The sequence below is a fragment of the Euleptes europaea genome, chromosome 17 (assembly GCF_029931775.1).
Source record: "Euleptes europaea isolate rEulEur1 chromosome 17, rEulEur1.hap1, whole genome shotgun sequence".
NCBI lineage: Eukaryota > Metazoa > Chordata > Lepidosauria > Squamata > Sphaerodactylidae > Euleptes > Euleptes europaea.
Window position 1 is genome coordinate 21,844,047 of NC_079328.1, and position 22,399 is coordinate 21,866,445.

A 22,399-nucleotide genomic window follows, 5' to 3' on the forward strand; every position below is an offset into this window, starting at 1 on the left:
CATAGAACAGTAGCCAAGCCACAGAACTGCAACCAGCACCTCAATGTAACTACCACCAAATAAAACCTTAAAAACATACCGAAATTTACAGCAAAACAGTTAAATAGTCTAGTGATGAAAATCAAAGGCCTCCTGGAATGAAACAGATAAACAGAGTTGCACTTACCTGTAACTGCTGTTCATTGACGTCTTCGGTGCAGACTCACATGTGGGACTGCGCCTACATGCAGGCCTGCCGCCGGAACCTTTTTACTAGCCTTAAACCTCAAATTGGGGATGTCCCTCCCATCAGCAGGCGGGGCCTGCCTTCGCGCTGAAACCCCCGCGTGCTCCCGGGCTGGGCATCCCCTCCCTCCTCAGTTCCTCACCCGCCGCCAACCAAAGCTTAGTGTAAGCAACAGGTAGTGATGCCCCATCAAGGCACCACCCCAGAGCCAATCTGCTACCTTTTTTTTTTTTTTTAAGGTCGACAACGGGGTCGGAGGGAGGGATGTGTGTCTGCACCTAAGACATCAATGAACAGCAGTTACAGGTAAGTGCAACTGTTTTCATCTTCCGTCTTCGGTGCAGCCCCACATGTGGGATATTAGCAAGCTTACCCATTAGGAGGTGGGTGTCGATCTAGGAGAACAACATCTGAAGCACCGCTCTACCCACATCTGCATCTCTTCTGGCTTGCAGGTCCAGAGCATAGTGCTTGACAAACGTGTCCTTGCATGCCCAGGTTGCTGCCTTGCAGATGTCACCAATCGGGATCCTCCTGTGGAAGGCAGCAGAAGAGCCCTGCGCCCTGGTGGAATGAGCTCTAATCTCTAGCGGACATGTTATCCCAGCTTGCTTATAAGCAATTCTAATCGCTGAGACTACCCAGCGTGCTATGGACTGGGACGATGCGGCTTTTCCCTTCTTGGGACCTTGATAACAAATAAAAAGTGAATTTGATTTCCTAAAGGGTTTGGTCCTATCAATGCAATAAAGCAAGGCCCTCTTTAGGTCTAAGGTGTGAAGGGTTTTCTCTGCTCGAGAAGTCAGGTGTGGGAAAAATGCTGGTAGGACCAGATTGTGTGCCACGTGAAAACTAGAGATAACTTTTGGTTTGAAACTAAAACCGGGGTGCAACACCACCTTCTCATTATATAACCTGAGGAAGGGGCGGTCAATTCTTAGGGCCGCTAGTTCCCCAACCCGTCTAGTAGAGGGTACTAGAAACAAGGAATGCTATCTTGGCTGAGAGTAACTGCATCTGAGCCTGGGCTAATGGTTCAAAAGGGTAAAGCATTAGCTTTGCTAAAACCAAGGAGAGGGACCACTGTGGAGTCAGCTTGGGAGTAAGAGGGAACATATTACTGAGTCCCTTGAGAAAACGTTTAGAAAGAGGGTGTGAGAAAACAGTGTAGCCCTCAACCTTATCATGGAAAGCAGAAAGGGCAGCTAAATGTACCCGTACTGAGGCAACTGAGAGACCTGTCTTAGTGAGATCTAGGAGGTAATCCAGAATTCTAGGGAGAGGGCAGACATAAGGGGAAACACCCTTAGCTTTGGCCCATGTCTCAAATCTGTTCCATTTCCTGTCATAGGAATATCGTGTAGAAGGTCTCCGAGCTTGGAGTATAACCTCCCTCACGGGAGAGGATAGACCTACTGCCGAGACAGAAGGATTCTCCAGGCCGTCAGGTGTAGTCTGCTCACATCGTGATGGGCTAGATCCCCCCAATGTAGCAGTCGCGGGTGGTGGGGAAATGTAATGTGGATTCCCTGGGACAGAGACATCAGTTCTGAAAACCAAATCTGACGTGGCCACCTGGGGGCGATCAGGATGCATGAAGTGTTGTCTGCTTTGATCTTCATCAACACTCTCGCCAAGATGGGAAACGGGGGAAAGGCATAGAAAAGGTTGTTGGACCAACTGATTTGAAATGCATCCCCTAAAGACATCTGATCGTTCCCCGCCAGGGAGCAGAAGCTGTCGGCCTTCTTGTTGGACCTGGTGGTGAACAAATGTATCTGGGGGGTCCCCCACTGCCTGAATATAGGTTGAAGGAAGTGGTCCTGTATCTCCCACTCGTGATTTGTGAGAAATTCCCTACTGAGGGAGTCTGCCCAGGAATTGTGAACCCCTGCTATGTGAATAGCTTTTAGTTGTATCTCGTTCGAGATGGCCACTTGCCAAACTTTCTGGGATTCTTAGCAAAGGGGAATAGAACCTGTGCCCCCCTGCTTGTTGATGTAGAATACTGTACAGGTGTTGTCTGACTGAAGGAGAGTTCTGGAACCCTGAAGGATATCTGCAAAAGAGGTAAGTGCATAACATACTGCCCTTAATTCTAACATATTAATGTGCAAGGATGCTTCGAATGAACTCCATCTCCCTTGGACTGATTGGGTACCACAATGCCCTCCCCAGCCTTCCATGGAGGCATCAGTCATGAGGGTAAAGTCGGGGTTCCAATAACCGAAAGGTATGCCACTCAGCAAATTAGGTTCTGAGAGACACCATTGAAGGGATCCGAGGATCTCTCTCGGGATAGACAGTCTATGCATGCGGGAATGACGCTTAAAGTCATAAACTCTGATAAACCAATTCTGTAGGCTCCTCATCTGTAGTCTAGCGAATGGGGTAACAGCTGTGGTAGAGGCCATAAGTCCCAAAAGTCTCTGAATAGAAACCACAGGTTGATGTCTGCACCGTGTAAAGTGATGAACCATACGCTGAATAGCAACAACTCTATCCTGGAGTAGGAATGCCTTCCCACTGGAAGAGTCCAGCACAGAACCTATAAACTGAGCTTTAGTGGAAGGGATCAGTTTAGATTTCTTCAAATTAACCATCAAGCCCAATTTATCACAGGTAGAGAGAACTATCTCGAGATGGTCTGATAGTACTTCAGGGTTGGCTGCAGTGAAAAGCCAATCATCAAGGTAAGGGTATATGCTACATCCCTGGTCTCTGAGGTAGGACATGACCACAGCCATGCACTTTGTGAAGACTCTAGGGGCTGTAGCAAGGCCAAATGGGAGAACTGTATAGTGGAAAACCTCTGCTCCATATCTGAACATTAAGAATTTTCTATGGTCTGGGTGGATAGATACGTGGAAGTATGCATCTTTGAGGTCTAATACTGCAAACCATGTGTTCTGGGAGATCAGCTCCTTAACAGAAGTCAGAGAGACCATCTGGAACTTAGAAACTCTTAAACTTTTATTAAGAACTCGGAGATCAATAATGGGTCTGGAACCCCCATCCTTTTTGTCCACCATAAAGATTTTGGAGAAAAACCCAGAACAGTGAGGTGAAGCTTTTTGAACAGCACCCTTTAGGAGAAGCTCCTCTAATTGTGGAGCAAACTCAGGAAACGGGTTGTCTCTCGTGGAACTGGCAGGAGAGCAAACTGGAAAAAACTTGAACTCTAGACGATAACCTTCTGTAATAACCCTCAGGACCCAAGAGTCCGAACAAATGAGGTTCCAAGCCTCTACAAACTGTGCTAGCCTATTTAAGAAGGGTAGGTTCCCTTGGCTAGCTGACAATGTTAGTCAGAACTTTTGAGACTGTTGCCTCTGCTCCTTCTGCTGTGGACCAGGGGGAGGTCTCTGCTTGAAGGTAGGTTTACGTTGGCTCTGTTGACCCTGTTGGTAAAACCTTCCCTGTGGAGGATACGGTTGGTATCTTTGGTAGCATTGGGTTCTCTGAAATTGGGATCCGAAGCTCTGTTGTCGTTGTTGAAATCTGTCATGATGAGGTTGAAAGGACAGGGTGACTCCTAGGGACTTCGCCGTCTGGCGATCTTTTTTGATATTGGTTAAGAATTCGTGGTGATGCAAATAACAGGTCCCCTTCAAAGAGGAGGTCCTCCACCTGAGATCGGGTGTCCAAAGGCAGAGCCGTAGTGCGTAGTCATGCATGGCGTCTCAAGGTTATAGCAGATGCCATGGACCTGGCTGCAATGTCAGCTGAGTGCTTGCCTGTGTTGATCTCCTGTTTGGACAGGCGAGTAGCTTCTGACTGTAGCAGTTTTAATGCAGATCTAGATTCACCAGGGAGTAGATCAATATGGGGACCAGCCTTTTCCCATGGGAACAGTTGATATCCCCCCATAATTGTCTGGTAGTTGGCAATTCTAAAGTTTAGGGCAGCCGAGGTGTAGATTCTTCTGCCCAGTTGATCCAGACGTCTACTTTCCTTATCTGCAGGGGTAGAATGCTGACCCTGTCTTTGTCTGGCTTGCATCTCCCCCGTGACGATCGAGAAAGGGGGTGGGTGTACCAAGAGGAATTCTGCTGACTCTGGTTTAGTTCTATACAGGTTTTCAATTTTCTTGGATGATGGCGGGGTGGAAGCAGGTTTTTTCTATACGGACCTTGCAATGTCAGCTAGTCCTTCTAGTATTGGAAAGGCGGCGATACCCGGAGAGTCAGGGTAGAGGTGGCTGAGTATCTTATCCTTAGGTTTATTTTCTAAGGTAGAGATGTTAATGTCAAGGGCCTCTGCCATCCTGATCATCTGCTCTGTCCTCAATTTCAGATCCTCAGATGGAGACACTGCTTCCATGTCACCGACCAGCTAGTCTGGGGATGGTTCGGAAAACCCTTCTGAGCTTTCGACTGATTCCCTGGTCTCAGAGTCTTCATGGTCTGAGTCGACTCTTGGGCTCCTCTGTGTTAAGGGAGTAAAGGGTAATGGAAGTTGTGGGGTTTGGAGAACCACAGGTCTTCCTTGGATGCTGAGTTCGCGAAAACTGCAAAACTCTATCCAGTCCTTTACCAACTCAGGTGAAATTGTTGGCTGGGTAGAGGAAGTAGATGGCTCAAGGTTTCTTCTCAGATCCGAAGAGGTCGGATCCGAAAGGATCGGATCCGACAACAACAGCGGGTCATCTAAAGGTTCCAATTCAATGTCAGAGAAACATTGCAGTGGAGAGCCCGAGTGGAAGGAGGGCGTCCTCGGTACTTGCGGAGGAAGCGGGCGAAATGGTGGTGGATCCAGGGTTTTCCAAGCTGGGGTGTTTGCTTTGACGGAGGCGCTGGATCCAGCATGCTTCTTCTTATGTTTGTGCTTCTTAGACACGTGGGTCGGATCCGACTGGGAGGCTGGATCCGAGGATTTCGGATCCGAGCTGGATCCGGGGGTCAGTTCCGAGCGGATGGATCGCGCATCTCCTGGTGTCCTGGAGCCGGCTGACGGGGAAGGAGCCATCAGGGCCTTTCTCCAGAGTTCTGCATTCAGGCGGTTTGCACGGGCATTTTGAGCCCGGGTCGAGAAGCCTTGGCAGATAGCACATTTAGACACCTTATGCCCCTCTCCCAAGCAAATTAAACAGAGTTCGTGTTGATCCGTGTGAGGGATCTTTGTAGAGCACTTGGGGCACAGCTTGAAGGGGGTCTTTGGGGCCATCACGGCCCTCAGCGAGGGGACCGAGGCACAGAGGATATCTTCTCTCTGGGCTAATCCTCACAAAACGACGATACTGAAGTGAACTGGCTAGGCGGACCTAAGAAATAACTCACAGTCGAAGGAAAACTCAAGATCTTGAGGAAGGCGAGAAAGCGCTCCGTTCTTGGCGGCGACAAAGAAGGAACTGAGGAGGGAGGGGATGCCCCGCCCGGGAACACGCGGGGGTTTTGGCGCGAAGGCCGGCCCCGCATGCTGATGGGAGGGGCACCCCCAATTTGAGGTTTAAGGCTAGTAAAAAGGTTCCGGCGGCAGGCCTGCGCGCAGGCGCAGTCTCGCATGTGGGGCTGCACAGAAGACGGAAGATGAATCAGCAGCTTCTAGAAAGCCAGAAATTAAGGTATGGCAATCTTCCTGGGGTAAGAAGTTGTGGACCACCACATAAAAGGCCTTGCTCCATGTGCAAACTAACCTTGCCTCTCTTAATGGTGCACCAGAAGAGATTCTTACCTTACAATGTGTCTCATAAGGTGGAGGTGGTCCCTTCAAGTATCTGCTCCCAAACTGTGCGTTTATTTATCTAATTCATTTATAGCCAAGTCTAGGGAGCTTCCTGATAATTCATTTATAGCCAAGTCTAGGGAGCTTCCTGATATGGTGAAGCTTTTAGTTAGAGGTCCTTACCAGCCCTGCAAAGATCCCTTTTAAGTGGAATGAACGTCCACAGGCAAACATATGATCTGCCACCGCGCTACAGCCCCCTCCCCACTACACCCCTACCCTGCTCCTTAGGAAATCTTCCCAAGAACCACCAACCCCCAATCTGATCGCATATGACTGCCACGTTTTAATAGCCGCCTGAGTGGCAGTAGGCAGTCTAACAGAACCGGTACCCAGCCCATGAGAGTAGCATCAAGTCTTGTCACTGGGAACAACTCCTGCCCAGTGCTGCCATCTCAACACAGTCACTCATAGGGTGGGCTTTTTAGCATCCAGTGCCATGGGGTTCCAATTGGGAGCTTCAGGAACCAATCAAGTCACATACTCAGCGCAATGGACAAACTGGCCCCTTGATGAGGCCCATACTTTGGTTATTAATTTTTGTTTAAATCGTGGCAACTAAGCAAGCAGGGCTAAAACGGTGAAATCTCCTCCATACTCAAAAAGCTATCCTCGGCTAGATTTCCAATTACATCACACAGCACCGAGGACCACTTCAGCCACTCACCTGTAATGGAATACCGTCTGCCAATCCTGAGTGCGTTCGAGCCATCATTCCCAAAACCCTGGCCACCTGGGCAGCTGTGACCTCCCCGACACCAAACTGAGTGATGATGTTGCGACATTCTTCCACGCTATAAAATATAAGGTACACCGGTGTGCAACTGTTCCACACAACATGAGCCAATTTTAAGTAGTATTACCAACGCGAATATACCTCCAGTACTCCTCATTAGACTCTCCGCTCAGCAGCAGTATTAAACCACGCTGTTTCACACGAAAGTTACACGTAAAGGTAAAGGTAGGTAAAGTGTGCAAACACTGAGTCATTCCTGATCCATGGGGTGACGTCACATTCTGATGTTTACTAGGCAGACTTTGTTTACGGGGTGGTTTACCAGTGCCTTCCCCAGTCATCTACACTTTACCCCCAGCAAGCTGGGTACTCATTTTACCAACCTCGGAAGGATGGAAGGCTGAGTCAACCTTGAGCCGGCTACCTGAAATCAACTTCCATTGGGATCGAACTCAGGTTGTGAGCAGAGCTTGGACTGCAGTACTGCAGCTTACCACTCTGCGCCACGGGGCTCCTGTTGAAAGTTACACGACTGACCATTTTTTCAGCTTTGCAGGAAGTTCAGATGGAAGATGCTGCCACAGAACTTCTAAAGGCCCCGCCCTCCCACATATCCCCACCACTACCAATACCACATGCCCTTTCAAAGAACAAAGCTAGTTTGGTGCTTTAAGGTTTTTAGCGAGAAGCCCGATTCTCGATGAAACTGCCTACATACCTTGCACAAAAACCATAGCCAACTTCCTGCATGAAGTCTGCAAGAGAACTCTCCATCATTGTTTTTGCAATCCCTCCAGAATCAGGCAGGATCCTGTCCATTAGAATGTCCCGTTTTTCAGGGTAGAGGAGTGGTGCAAGCACCACAGGGCAACGTTCCTGGGGAAAATCTAACAGCCCAGAGCACGTTAACATTTCACAGTAACCGAGCACACTGGAAACACAGAACCCCCATACACACACACACAACCACCACTCACGCTTTTTATTGTCTGCAAACATGCTATAAAGCAACACACTCGTGACAAGTAGCAAAGGGCTTATATTTACTTATAAGAAGTCTATTGATTCAGAAATATGGAAGTAAAAAGCTTTGCCCTAAAAGGGGGAAATCCTATGAGAAGTGACTTGTTTTATATCTAAGCCTTTGGCTCAGTAGGCATTATGCTCCCCTGAGGATGCTAGTTGTTAGGACACTAAACATGACTATGTTAGTTTCGTAGGCTATTGCAGGGCCATATATATGTTACTGATTTTAGCCTGTAATAAATATATACATATTTTGTACTGATATAACCTTTACATTGTATAATCTTTGGCCTTGAATGATGACTTTTTCTTGACCTTTGGGTACTTAATTTCCATGCACCACAGGGGCCAGATCTTTTCTGCTCAGGAAAGCCAAAGCTGGTGAAAGGCACTCCTGGCCACCACCACCTGCTTCCTCAACAGCAGGCCAGGACATACAGCAGTATGCAAGCAGTACCTGGTCCTTTCCTCAAAACTTACACAGATATAGTAGCTTGGCCTCAAAAATGGGAAGGCCTCCATCACACACTCCCAAACTATTTCAGGAATATTCTAGATATAAATATAATTCCCATAGATTCAGACCACTTTGCAATTTGTAAGCCTGTTTTGGAAGGCTGAGCTTTTGTCCTACCAAAAACTGTATGCAGTAGGTTGGATCCAGCGCAAGATTTCCACTTGCACGAGCGCTCTTATGCAAGTGGAAACTCAGGGAACGGACCATGGCAGCTGCCTGTGCTAAGTCAATCTTTTGTATCCCTACTTGCGTTTCTGTTTGCATAATGCCTTGTGCAACCAATTTCTGGGCACTAGAATATGTAGGGAGGAAAATAACAGGTGTTGCATGAGATCTCATGCAAGCAGAATTGCACTAAGTCCATTTAGGTTGCCGCTTCCGCATCATTGGATCGAAGCCTGTATCTAAAGAACAGGATCCCTGTAGCAACTTCCGTGCAAGCACACACGTTATCAGAAATAGGCCATTTCTTTAGCAGTTTTCTCTGCAAAGCCACAACCCCTCACTTTTTATCTTCCAGACTCTCACCAGTAAGCGCATTTATACAAAAATCCCAACTTTTTAAAGCTGGGCTTTAAAACAGCACAACAAATATACTACTTACCTCTACGTAAGGTTTTGAGAAAAGCGTCAATCTGTTCTTGTCCAACCCCAAAGGCTCCCTTCTGCCCGAAAAGAAGATGGGAAAGGAGGAGGTGCAAAATCTCTATTGCGATGTCCTGGAAGCCACCTTCTTGATTTCCACCGACGTCTGCGTCAATGTATGAACGCAGAAGATCCGGAAGCTTCTGTTTAATAAACTGAGCAGCTTTATTTAAAAAAAGAAAGCAACCGTTAATTGAATTGCTTTTAAGAAATAAAAAATACATTCTATGGCTTGTCTATACCACACACACACACACACACACACACACACACACACACACACACACACACACACAGCTCTGATCAGCATAAAAGTAGTTTGGCATAGCCTCAAGAGTGACATGCCAGGAACAGCCTGTCAAGAGACTCTGCAGCTCCATCCTACCTTAGAGTACAAGCTGAACTGACAGTGCTTGAACAACCCCACTTAGCTCCAATCTCCAACAAACCCCTCCAGAAAGAAGCCTGAAGAGGCTGCCAGCAGGCTGGCCTGGAGCTCCTTCAGTGTACCTAGAAACTGCTCCTTTTGCTTGCTCCACATTGACCCTGCCTGAATATTGTTGGCACATTCACCCTGATCCAGTACCCCACCCACATCCTGATTTGAGCCATAATTAACCTCCTCTACCAGGCTTTTAGCCCAGGGTTTAGAAAATTTAAGGTTAGGGAATAATTCTTTGAACCAAACAAGCCTGCCAAGATTGCCCTCATTTAAATGGAAAAGAAAGATTCTGGATTAATGCATTCAATTGCTCAGATGGAAAGAAAACATGCTAACCAAAATGCTAACAGTGGGTGACCCATATTTCCTGGTTTCTAATGGATTTCAGAGTGTCAGATGAAGAAAACCGAGTGCTCCAGATAGTTAAGATCTGGACTCTGCTCTGAGCAAGGAGCTCTGAGCAGTATTTACCGGGTTTAAGCATACCCAGGAAAAGACTATTTAGCTACAGAAGCAGAATTACACCATGTGATCATTCTCTGGGCCATTGAGACCAGGGCAGATTTCCCAGGTTAGGGGATTTGTTCTCTCCCCTTCCAGCCCTCAAATTCTTGGTTTATGATGAACATTCTGACTCCCATATAAGCAACAACACTGAAGGGAGCTCCAGCTACTAAGCCCTACTACTACTTCAGACATGCATCTACAGAAATGTATCAGTTTTCCTTACCAAAACCTCGTAGATCTGGGTTGAAAGAGTTCAGCAACGCAAGACCAAAAATAACCTATGCAAAATTAGGGGGAAAAATTAACAGCACAGTTGTTCAATTATAACATAGAGGCCTGTGGCCAGCAGGTAAATTAGCTAGATGAAAGTTCCTGCACTGGACACTGTAGGGCCACTACCTAGTCACCTGCCCCATTCCTTCTCTAGTATTAAGCAGCAACTGAGACTGCTAATTGAAAATATCAAGATTTAGGGCTGGGTTTTCCAACGTAGTGCCAATTGGCACCATCATGCTCACCAGTACTTCTCCCTGTGCCTGCAAAGCTTTTCAGAAAGTAGGTGGGGCCATTGTAAGGCAAGGCTTGTTACTGGCTGCCCTCATTCGAATGAAAGGGTTTTCCGCAACTGCAACTGCACCCGCAGCTGCTGAATGATTAAGAGGACTGGCCAAGCACCCAGGCTTGGGATTCCATTCCCTCCTCAGGCTTTCCATTTTTACACCCCCCCCCTTCTCGTTCTCCTTTCCTCCCACTTGGGCTTTCCCTTAGTTTCTTTTTATTCCCCTTCTGTAATTCTTCTGCAAAGCGAGGAAGGGGTATTGTGTTTGGCTCCTGCAGAAGCTATTCAGGGATTTGGCTCCACTTCCTGCAGAAGCCGCTTGAAATCCCAAAGGTGCCTGCAGGCAAAAAAAGGTCAGGGACCCCTGATTTAGAGGGTGACAATCCTAGCACCAGTGCCAATCAGAAGATACAAGGGGACAACTCTCTACCCAGGTTCACACCAGATGGGCTAGCAACGTGTTAGAAGTCAGGAGTGAAGCAGGGATGAAAGCCAAGAGGCATTTGTGTCCCACTGACAGGTATGTAAGCATGTTGAAATGGAACTAATTCACCCACCTCTTGAACCTTGCTTAATTTGATAACTTTGCTCAGCTGAGTGAATAGATGAGGTGATGGCTTAAGACTCTGAAAAGGAAAAAAAAGGAGGGCACATTTATATTTATTTTATTAGATTTATACCCCGCCCCTTCCCTGCCAAAGCAGGGCTCAGGGTGGCTTACATTCAATATCAGACCTCATAATATTCCAACTATATATACAATATAATAAATAATTAAAAATCTAAAAATACATTCTCTCACAATATAAAACAAATCAATTTAAATCAAGATGGCTCTAAACATCTTCTGTATCGGTATCAATAGTGTCGGAATCTTTAGGAAGGAGGAGGACAATAACCAGTTAAAGATGGTATAAAGTAGTATAAAGCAGTACAGGGAGGCCAACTGATGAACAGCTGGTGAAGTTCACAACTCTAACACAGTGCATCTTGTAACAAGGAAACAGACTATCTGAGAAAGCAAATGGCTCTGCAGCAGATTACCTCTACAGAACAACTAAAACAAGAGTCTGCATCTTATCAGCAGAACATCCCATTTTCCATCAAACACCTGTTCCCAAACTGGCAGCATTTTTCCAAGCCAACATACAAGGTCTCTATTTTTGGGAATTAATACAGAAAGGTATACAAGGACAATTCAGGCTTAGCATGTTGAGCCTTACGTAGCTCTCCCATGGCCCTGTGGGCCTAGCTTCCATTTAGGAGTTCAAGTATTGAGCTTTTACTGTTGTGGTGGTCACCCAAGTGTCCACCATTTGCAATGCTTATCTGGATGACCCACTGACCTGGCAAGAAGGGTCTGCAAAAGTACTAACCCAACTAGCGCCTCATTACAGTAGCAGCACCGTGGAGAGGGCAGAAGTTGTGAGAGGGCACATTCCATACAATCAGCTCTACAGAAGACATAGCACACAGTTCTGGACATGTGCAGTGAAGCCTGAAGGCCAGGATGGGCTGAGAAAACTGACCCACAATACTTTGACTCTGCTGCTCCCAAGCCTAGGTGGCTGTTGGTGTACCAGCCACTTGGCTGCAAAAATCCCCTGTCCATACCAGCACTGAAGTTGCCCAGGCAATGAAAAAAGGAATTCTCTTTAACGTGCAGCACAAGGCTGCTTGGCAAGATCATTCTGCAGCATGGAGCCCAGAATAGTTTTCCCACTGCGCTGTCCTAGTTGGGGGCTGGAAACGAGTATCCTGATTGACCCTTGACACTATTGAACTAGTAACCAGGAGAGGGCAGGCATTGCCTTACCCTCCACCCTGGGAGGCTACTGGCCTTGCTAATTCCATTTCTGGCCAGCCTCCTCGGACAGGACATTATATAGGTGCTAGTTGAGTTAGGCTGCCATCTATGACAATTTGGTTTTAACCATAAAGTTTTGAATTGTAGGTTTTAATTTTGATGTATTCATATGCATTTATATGGTTTTGTTACCTATTTGCTGGAAGCCGCCCTGAGCCCGGCTGTGCCGGGGAGGACGGGGTATAAACTTAATAAATAATAGTAATAATTTACAGCTGATACTGAATACAGTGAACTACTTCCTGAGAGGCTGGTTCATCAGCCATTTGTTACGCCAGGAACTGAAGCATCAATAACTCTCAATGGCTCTCTAGGCTCAATTCAAAGTGCTAGTTATAAATGACATGTAAAGTTATGACTGGTTTGGACTCAACAAACCTTAGAAACCCACTTGCAAGAAACTCTCCCACGCAGCCATCTTTAAGATCAGTAAAGGTAAGCCTCTAAAATGTACAATCCATGCACTGGGGTAGGAGTGCAGAGGTGGACTCTCAGTGGATGCCCCTGAACAACGGAATGCCTCAGCTACTGTCTCATGGCCAGCGATACAGCGGTCAAATTTAAGGACATATTCTGTTCGAACTGGCTGGTTTTATGTTTTAATGTTGTCACTTAACACTATGACCTTTTCTAGTGAGACTACAAACTGAACTCCCTGCCCCAGGATGTGGTGATGGCTGCCAGCTTGGAGGGCTTTAAGAGGGGAGTGGACATATTCATGGAGGAGAGGGGTATTCATGGCTATTAGTTAGAATGGATACTGGTCATGCTGCATACCTATTCTCTCTAGTATCAGAGGAGCATGCCTATTATTTTGGGTGCAGTGGAACACAGGATGGTGCTGCTGCAGTCGTCTTGTTTTGTGGGCTTCCTAGAGGCACCTGGTTGGCCACTGTGTGAACAGACTGCTGTACTTGATGGGCCTTGGTCTGATCCAGCAGGGCCTTTCTTATGTTCTTAACTGCTGATACCTATGAACTTCAGTAGCCTCCAGAAGCCTGCTGGATGTACCCTTTTCATACCCAGCCACAGTTCTCAGCTCTCCACAGACCTTGTACACTTCCAACGCTCAATGAACACCCCTTTACATTTTGGGCAGCTAGCTCGACGCAGCCACTGTCCCATTTCAGGATTTTTCTTTCATGCTCTTGCATGCCAGCGGCCCCATACAAAGTGCATACAAACCTTCTGATAGTGCAAAGGGTTTTCAATAGCATAGGACAGCGTCGAAATGAAGTTTGGCTTCGTAATCAGTGATGCGCACTCCTGGATCAGAAACTGAGTCTGGGAAGAGAAAAAGACGGCTGCAGCAAGGGTAATGGTAAGCAGACAACCAACAAAACACTTTGTTTGGTGCATTTTTGCAGGAAACACGAAAGCCAGGTCCAGAGTATGTCCAATCCATCTTAGCATCTACAAATACTTTCCTAACACACTGGAACACTGACCAAACAGGTCTGACTGTCCTTGTAGCAAGATGAACGGGGCGCATGAGTTTTTGCCAACACCGACATACCCAGAACAAACACTGCTATGGTTACAGTATTCAAACAATTGACTGGAAGTTAGGTTAGATTATGGATCTCCCCCACCACACCGAAAAATAAAGGCAAACCACAGACTGCAGTGTTTCAGAAAAGCAGGATCCCATTTCTCAGCTACTTAAATCTTAATACATATTAAATCTTAATATGCAGTTCTAGCACATAACGTTTTTGAAGAAGCACGACTGAGAAACGAGTTCAAGATTGATCGTCATTCTTGCTATTCCAGAAAATGTTAACAGTTGCTGCCAAGTCATTCTCTTATTTAGAAATATATCGTTTTTCTGTACTACACTCAAAGTCATGAGCAATACACAGGGCAATCCATCTCCGTTATGCAGCATTTGAGCTCCAAGCGAGCGAAACCAACGCATTGCACTTTTCCCTCCTTCCTGCACATGCTCTCACCTGCAGAGGAGGCCTTGCTTGTCATTTCCTTGTTTGTGGAAGCAGAACAAGAACAATGAACTCACAGGCCATCTCCGAGGCAGCTCCCCTCTTGGAAATTCCCTCCAAAGTGACTTACAACCACCCCAACACAAACCAGTTTCCACAGGTATTGCTTTCTAGGAAAACCTTTGAGTGATAACCTGTTAGGAGGCAAAGCACTCTGCTCTTACGATTAAAATCAGTTTTTGGAAGCATGACATTGTAGGTCTGTTGGCTATTTTAATACAGGCAGGCTTTCTATTAGCTGTTTAAAAATGTTTTTATTGCCTCAATGACTAAGCCTCTACAGAGACTCTGAAGTATGTGCATTTCCAGGTACCAGCTTCTGATGACAGTAGGGCTTGTGCAGCAGCTTTAAAAGTCCCAGGAGACAGGTGTGCAGGACCTCCCATGACTCCCCCTCCCCTTTAATCATGATGCTTGACCTAGAGGACACAGGTGAGATATTTCAAAGTGGCCACACTTGGGATCAATGAGTAGTACATAGCAATTTGCATTTTTAAATGACTGGACACCGGAAATTTTGGAAATTCCTAAATGGGAACCTAGGAAGGGAGGGGACAGAAATATGAGATAAAGTTGCCTTAAGTAATGTTTTGTAGAAAAGTGGAGATTAAACAGATTTAAGTAATTGGGGTTTGCCTTTAAATACCATAGGACCCCAATATTTTCTACTGTTAAATATTCTTCAAAATCTATTTCTAAACCTGTCTCTATAATATTGATAACTGCAACACATTTGCCAACATATGCTGTGCCATTCATGCTTATGTTATGGATGCAACTGAATAACTATCACAGAAGTCAACAAGACAAAGCAAGGGTGAAATATTCTTACCAGTTACAGGTACACAGCTTAAGCATAAAGGGTGTTGGCTGGGAAAAGCAGATATAAGCTACCTCTGGTCAAGCAACACGCATGTTTAAAGCATCAGCCATAAAGTGAAGTCGGTATGCATACGAAGTCACCATATCTGTATTGCCTATTCTTCTAACCTGGAGAAGTACTAGCAGGCTGTTATACACATTACCTGCCCTCCAATAATACGCTTGTCAAACGTAAAACTGAAGCCAGGGAGACGGCATCTTCTGCATCACCTTAAGGTCTCTCATTAAACTATGCCTCTTGTTAATTGGCTGAGCCATCACTAGATTGGTTTAGTGCGCTGGAACTGCTGGGCTATATTGCTCCGCTGGCAGAGCAGAAGCCCACCCCTAGGGGCTGGGTGTGTGTTGGGATTCACCTCCCTAGTGGCAGATAGGAGCCCACCAAGAAACTTCCCGTCAATCAGCCCTGAACCTGCCATCCAAGACAGTACCTCTTCAAGTGCTCACTGCCCACAGGTTGTAGGCCGCTGACTTAGAAAAAGCATTATCAAATTGATTACACTGTTGGTTTGAATTTGTTCTCTATCAGGTTCACCCAGTTGGATTTATTTAGAACATTAAATCCCTTCTCACAGGATACTTAACAGGCAAGACAGCTTACTCAGAAAAAAAAAACACTCCTGATTGCTAGCAGACCCAGTGTTACCCATCATCCCGTCTGCCTAAAACTTTTAATTAACAGAAAAAATAAGTTGTATATATTGGTAGGACTGCATGTCTTCTGCCACGTGATCCTGAAATATCTCTAGTGCTTCTCCTGTGGACCAAGAAAATATATCAAAAATCAGACCTTGGTAGTAATTGTCAAGATTTGTTAGGCTCAAAATCTGTCATATTTGTGAACAGACTTTTCTTATAAATGTCTCCGCTTTAGATTTCCCAGTGAGACTCCCCCTCAAGAGAACCTCAAATCTTGTATTGACTGCAAAGCACCAGAAATATGGCATTCAACCCGATTTATTTGGTTTTCCCTCTTAACAAAGAGATACAGGGTTTTTTTAAAATTCCAAAACAGTCAATTAAGACACAGCCTGTTTTGATGAAACAGAACAATTCGGTTACTCCCATACCCCTTTTGCATTGCGCGTCTGGACCAAGCCCTCCAGAAATTTCTTCCAAGTACAAAACAATTCTCCAGTTTTTCTCCAAGGCCACACCCACTTCACTTGCAACCCACTCAACTTGATGTAAATATTGAAATATCTTGATTTTGTTTCCAGTACTTCAGAAGTGTTACCAATTTTTTCTGCTTTGAATGACTGCCTGTAAAGTTTGTACAGTTCTCTCAAAATCTCATATGCTTCCAGTAGGCATTTTATGCTTTCCATCTGTTTTTAAAATTGGCAAACATAATTTGGGTGAAACACAAGAGCTGGGATACCAGATCACCTTTTCTTCATTTTAAAAACCAGTCCACTTCTCATCGGCACCATTTGTGCAAGGTCCTCGTGTAGACCTAACACTTCCATTTCTCCATCTAAAGATTTTAAAGTAACTCTTTGCAGTGGCCTGTTCTAGGGCACAACAAGACAAATATAAGCTTCCTATAATTTAGGCATCCTACATAAAAGCAATTCTTCTGCGGCTGCCTCATCTATAGACACATATAAAAGGATGCTTACTTAGCTACATAATTAGATAGGACAGAAATTCCTTAATTCTTGAAACTTCAGCATACTGGCCCCTTGTTTCTAAATCAGATTTGTTCAGCAGTACAATTAGTTCCTTGAGGTCTCTAAACAGTTTATTATTCTTTAGTGATACAGTAGAATGCATTCAAGAGTCTCCAACTGTTTAGACATTTCTTCATATACTATTCAAATAGAGTCCATTGATGGAGTAATAGCAGCATCACTACATTTTCTATGGCAAAGTGATTTATTGTGATATTTGAATGGATCATACAATCCTGGAAAGGTTTTGATACTTTGCCACCAACTGAAGAGCATGAAATAGGCAGATCACATACTGCCATTCAAGAATACAAGTCATGCTACAACCACACACATCCTTCTATCCATGAGATCATCCAGCTGCTGCTTGAAGACTGCCAGTGAGGGGGAGCTCACCACCTCCCTATGCAGCTGATTCCACTGCTGAACTACTCTTACTGTGAAATTCCCACCCACCCAATAGCCAGCTGGTATATTTCCGCGGGTAAATTATACCCATTATTGCAAGTCCTATCCTCTGCTGCCAACAGGAACATCTCCCTACCCTCCTCTAAATATGCTTCTAAACGCCTTTGAAACATTGGAGGACTTGATGCTGTCTTCTACTGTTACTCCCAAAATTTACCATCTGGGACACAAAATCCATGCAAGTTCTCAGTATGCAGAGCTTTTTTTTTTTTTTTTTTTGCTTTTTAAAAAAAGGTTTACCAAGCTTTGGTCATTTGGGGGCAAATGACAGAAATGAAGACTACCACTTTAAGAAGATCCTCTTTAAGGGGGTCCTTCTGGGGATAGAAGGGCTGTAAGGATTTATCAGCAGTACAGTGTCCTCACCACATGAAGAAGCTGATCCTACTGGTTTCCTTTTCTTGCACGCTGCTTAGAATAGAGAAAAGGAAACCTCCATCTGAACCATAGATTCAGATAAGGTGATAACAGCTATGTAGACCTTTGGTCACCAGCAAAATATTAAAGGAATTATGTTTGGAGCATGGTACTGAGAAAAAGTAACAGGTGAACTTTGAGGCCACCAACCTGCTCCCTCTTTTCTGCAGCATCTGTTTGAGCATTACTTGGAACACAGAGAAGTGCTTGAACACACGGATGCTAATCATACAGATGTTGTGTTATGTAGTGGCCGACTGTAACAACATGTCAGGTGTGCTTCCCCTACCTCAATGCAGCAATTCATCATGCTGATGCATGACCATTCCAGCCTTCTGTGCCATAAAACCTATGCAATAAGAAAAGTCATTCCACAGACTAAACCTTCACACACACCTCACAGAGACACATCACTTTGGCACTTTCAATTAACAGCTCTTCAATGCCTGAAGAACACAGAAGATGCTGATCCTGTCAACTGGGGCTGGAAGGCAGTGGGAGGAATCTTTGTGGAGTACGCCACCTCCAATTTCTCAGCACCATTAACAGTCCATTTCTCATAATTGCAAGGTTCTCTGCATTTAGTACAAACACATAAAACTGGTCTTTGGTGTACTTTGCTTTGTACGTATGGAAGAGAAACACCAGCCTCCTTTTAGGTGTGAGAACACCTCCTGCTATGGTGTTTAGTCAGACAGTACATTTCTCCTGCACATAATCATCTGCACAACTATTAATTCCTGTTGCTTTGTTCCACTGTACTGCTTGCTTAAAGCAATGCTTTGTAATATTTTTACATTAAAAGAACCTGCTGGAGGCTACCATACCATGTCCTAATATTGATGCATCTCAATTTAATTCTTCGGCTTTCTTTGTTGTTTATTGTATATAAAACACTGAGAGCCAACACAGTTCTACATCACAAGCTCCCCACCCCCACCCAATGCCTGGATTTTCTGGCCCCTAAAGATTGAGAATGTGTCCCACTCACTGAGATTAAAAATCTCAGGCATGGCACTTCACATGTCCTCCAGATTAGGATGATTAATGTGTGTCAGGGGGGTTCAGGGATGGGGTTACAAATCCTGTCCCCCATGATTTTTTAAACTAGGTCCTAGTGTCATATGAAACTTACAGCTGTTATATGGAAATGCACTATTTTGCATCTTGCAAACACTTTGACATCACTCTACCGGAAGAAAATTGGAAGCGTTAAAACAGCCAGCGAGTCCTGAAGCACAGAATTTACCTGATGGAAATCTTTGCCGCTGCTTTTACCATCGCCACTGAAATCCACATGCGAGAATAGACAGCGTAGTAAATGCCTGTCTGCCTCAGGGCCGTGCCGATTCACAATCTGGAGGGAAGGAAAGGCTAACATAAATATAGTGGAACACCAGAACGTTTGCAACTAAAGGAATTCTATCCATTAATACAGTTGAGAAAGACAAAACACTGATTTCCAAGCCACATAACTTTAGGGATGGCTCACCTGTTGGTCTGCCCCACTAACAAGGAAGTAATCCATGCATACAAAACTTCAGTAGCACCTGCACAGTAAAGGCCCATATAATTAAAGTGTTTCGCAAGCTGTTTGCAAAACCCTGGACAGCAAGCCCTCGTAAGCCTACTTGGCTGTCGCTTCTAATGAAATGATCAGGCAGGGTGACTCAGTAGCTGCTGCCAACAAGATACTAATAGGTTTCAATGCAAGGCAGAAATCCTGGCCCAGTCATCAAGCAAGATACTAACTTTGCCACAAATCCTCTCTGCTGCATAAAGTCAGGGCAGAGGTTTTATGCTTTTACAAGCCATTGGGTTGGATCCTGATAATTTCCACTATTGGAAGGAGGGGCATTTTTTGACAATCCCCTCCCCCCGCTGAAAAGCTTCAATTTGCCCAACCCTTAGGAGCAGCATTATGGGGAGATCAGTGGGTCACAATGGAATTCAGTTCCGTGACTGCAAGTGCATTCTGTTAACAGAAGTCTTTGGGATCCATCCAACAGATGGATTGCCTGTTTGCGCTAAGTTTTCTACTCATTAAAAGTACACAGCAGTTTGAAGAAGTGATTGTTCTGCTATCTTCAGATTGCCCAGAAAGCTCCAAATCACTCCCTCTCAAGCATGTCATATTTAGACAAGCTCCTCCACACTCGTTGTCAATATCTGCCTACTTCAGCATAAAGCGTGCATGTGTGCGTGTGTTAAGTGCCGTCAAGTCGCTTCAGACTCATGGCGACCCTATGAATCAATGTCCTCCAAAATGTCCTATCTTTGACAGCCTTGCTCAGATCTTGCAAATTGAGGGCTGTGGCTTCCTGTATTGAGTCAGTCCATCTCTTGGGTCTTCCTCTTTTCCTGCTGCCCTCAATATCATGATTGTCTTCTCCAGTGACTTTTGTCTTCTCATAATGTGACCAAAATACGATAGTGCATACACACTCACTAAAAATTAATTAAACCACCAGTTCCTTTGTTAAATGTTTCTCAGCTAAAGATACTACAGGTAGAGTATCCCTTATCTGGACATCCCATATCCAGACTGATCCAAAAACTGGACACTTTGGGCCGGCATGCAGGTGCTGCCTGCTTTCAATGTTTCCTATCACCAAAAACAAAAAAATACAGTGTACACAGCACTGTAGGTGTATATGCAAAAAATCCACAATATTCCAATATATAGAAAGATCCGAAATACAGACCACTTCTGGTCCCAAGCAGTCTGGATAAGGGATGCTCAACTTGTACTATGAATTGGCTTTCAACACCATACATGCACATATGAAGAACAGATCTTAAACTGCGAAATACATGTTAACTTACCTGTAGACATGGAAATGCAAGCCACTTAATGCCATTGCTCGCAGCCATATTGCACCTGAGTTAGGATGCCAATTATCCATGTATACCAGTGCAATTAAACTAGGATTTTCAACTAAAACGTGCAGTGTAAGCAAGAGAATGTCTCTTTAAAAATCTTATATTCAATACTGATCTTTCAGTAACAAAATCCGTACCCTCCCCAAACTAAACAGGAAAACATTTTGGTTGTGTGTGTAACTGATTGTGTACTGTAATGTACCCATTTTAGCAATATGCATCATCTGGAGAAGTGGTTCCCAAACTTTTCAGGCCACTGCCCCCTTGGTCCCACAAACTCAACCCCAGCACCCCCTACCCTATCCAACAACATTGTTGAAGGAGCCCACCTCTAGCGCCCCCCCTGCTGCCCCCTTGCCTCTTAGTGCCCCCATAGGTAATCCCAGCGCCCACAAGGGGTGGTACTGCCCACTTTGGGAACCACTGATCTGGAGGTATCAGGTTCCGTTCATGCCATACGTTACCATTTAAAAGTTTGCAATAGTGCTACCATTAAATAAGACAATTTATTCCTAGAAACAGTTTCCTTCACAATGGCTAAAAGCAGTACACTGGATACTGGCTTCGCTGCATTTACTCAAGCCTCTACATTTCTCACAGAGGATCAGTTCACAGTGCTTTTTCTAAACTTGGCAAGGAGTTGTCTCTGGCTGCCACAGAAACCAAATGCATAACATCACAAGAAAAGCCATGCTAGATCACACCAGGGTCCATCAAGTTCAGCAGTCTATTCACACAGTGGCCAACCAGGTGCCTCTAGGAAGCCCACAAACAACTGCAGCAGCATTCTCCTGCCTGTGTTCCAAAGCACCTAATATAATAGGCGTGCTCCTCTGATCCTGGATAGAATAGGTATGCATCATGACTAGTATCCATTTTTACTAGTAGCCATGGATAGCTCTCTCCTCCACGAACATGTCCACTCCCCTTTTAAAGCCTTCCAAGTTGGCAGCCATCACCATATCCTGGGGCAGGGAGTTCCACAATTTCACTATGCACTGTGTGAAGAAATTTCCTTTTATCCGTTTTGAATCTCTCACCCTCCAGCTTCAGCAGATGACCCCACATTCTAGTATCATGACAGGGGTGGGGGGGAAGCTTCTCCCTGTCCACTCTCCCCATATCATGCATAATTGTATAGACCTCTATCATGTCTGCCCTTAACCGCCTTCTCTCCAAGGTAAACAAACGCTGTCTTCAACTGTAGCCTGCAGGACTGGTAATAATTCCTCTGAAGTTCCTCTCTCCAGCGATGTCCTCCTTGGTAGACCACATGCATTCTGTTTTGTTTCAGAGTCACTTGTGCTGGTAGAACACCTACAGGACTGGTTACCTCCTTGAGAACAGATGCCGCCTTTGCACAATCCACTGATTCCATCATTCTGAAGTAATACAGACCTTGCAAACAGTACCCATAGTGTTTCAAGGAAGTATCAGGCATTTTGCCAACATAAGAAATGCAGCTGTGAAATGGGTGGGGGGGAGGAGAGGTACATTGTTTACTCACCGAGAAGGCCCTTTCCGCTCTGAAGTAGAAGGGCATCTCTTCAGTCGAGGCTTGTTTGAAGAGGGCTGCGCTCCTCAGCGAATGGGCCGTGATGCTGGACAGAACTTGGCACATCCTTTTAAGGGCGTCAGACTGGTAATGTTGGTCCACCAGGAGAGACTCGTCCTGGCCATGGGGTTCAGGGAAATGGTCTTGTCTATCTTGTGTGTGATGAACAATTGAAAGGGACGCAGTGCAGCTTGAAGCGGTCAGGAGTGAAAGCGAGCACAGGGAATCAGGCCTAAGCAGGAGATCATTAGGCCTAGAAGCCTCGAGAATGC

General features: G+C 45.3%; 1 protein-coding gene across 8 annotated transcripts in view; it reads right to left on the reverse strand.

Moving 5' to 3' along the window:
* The window catches only part of CNOT1 (CCR4-NOT transcription complex subunit 1), a 106,641-nt gene that overhangs the window by 65,580 nt on the left and 18,662 nt on the right, over window positions 1–22,399 (reverse strand). For all 8 annotated transcript variants that reach the window (XM_056862947.1, XM_056862946.1, XM_056862944.1 and 5 more), the window contains exons 3-9: window positions 18,939–19,046; window positions 13,435–13,533; window positions 10,940–11,008; window positions 10,047–10,101; window positions 8,834–9,037; window positions 7,405–7,573; window positions 6,618–6,744 (exon numbers count right to left, since the gene is read on the reverse strand). In XM_056862947.1, the coding sequence (XP_056718925.1) occupies window positions 6,618–6,744; window positions 7,405–7,573; window positions 8,834–9,037; window positions 10,047–10,101; window positions 10,940–11,008; window positions 13,435–13,533; window positions 18,939–19,046 (831 nt within the window). The remainder of the gene's footprint in view (window positions 1–6,617; window positions 6,745–7,404; window positions 7,574–8,833; window positions 9,038–10,046; window positions 10,102–10,939; window positions 11,009–13,434; window positions 13,534–18,938; window positions 19,047–22,399) is intronic.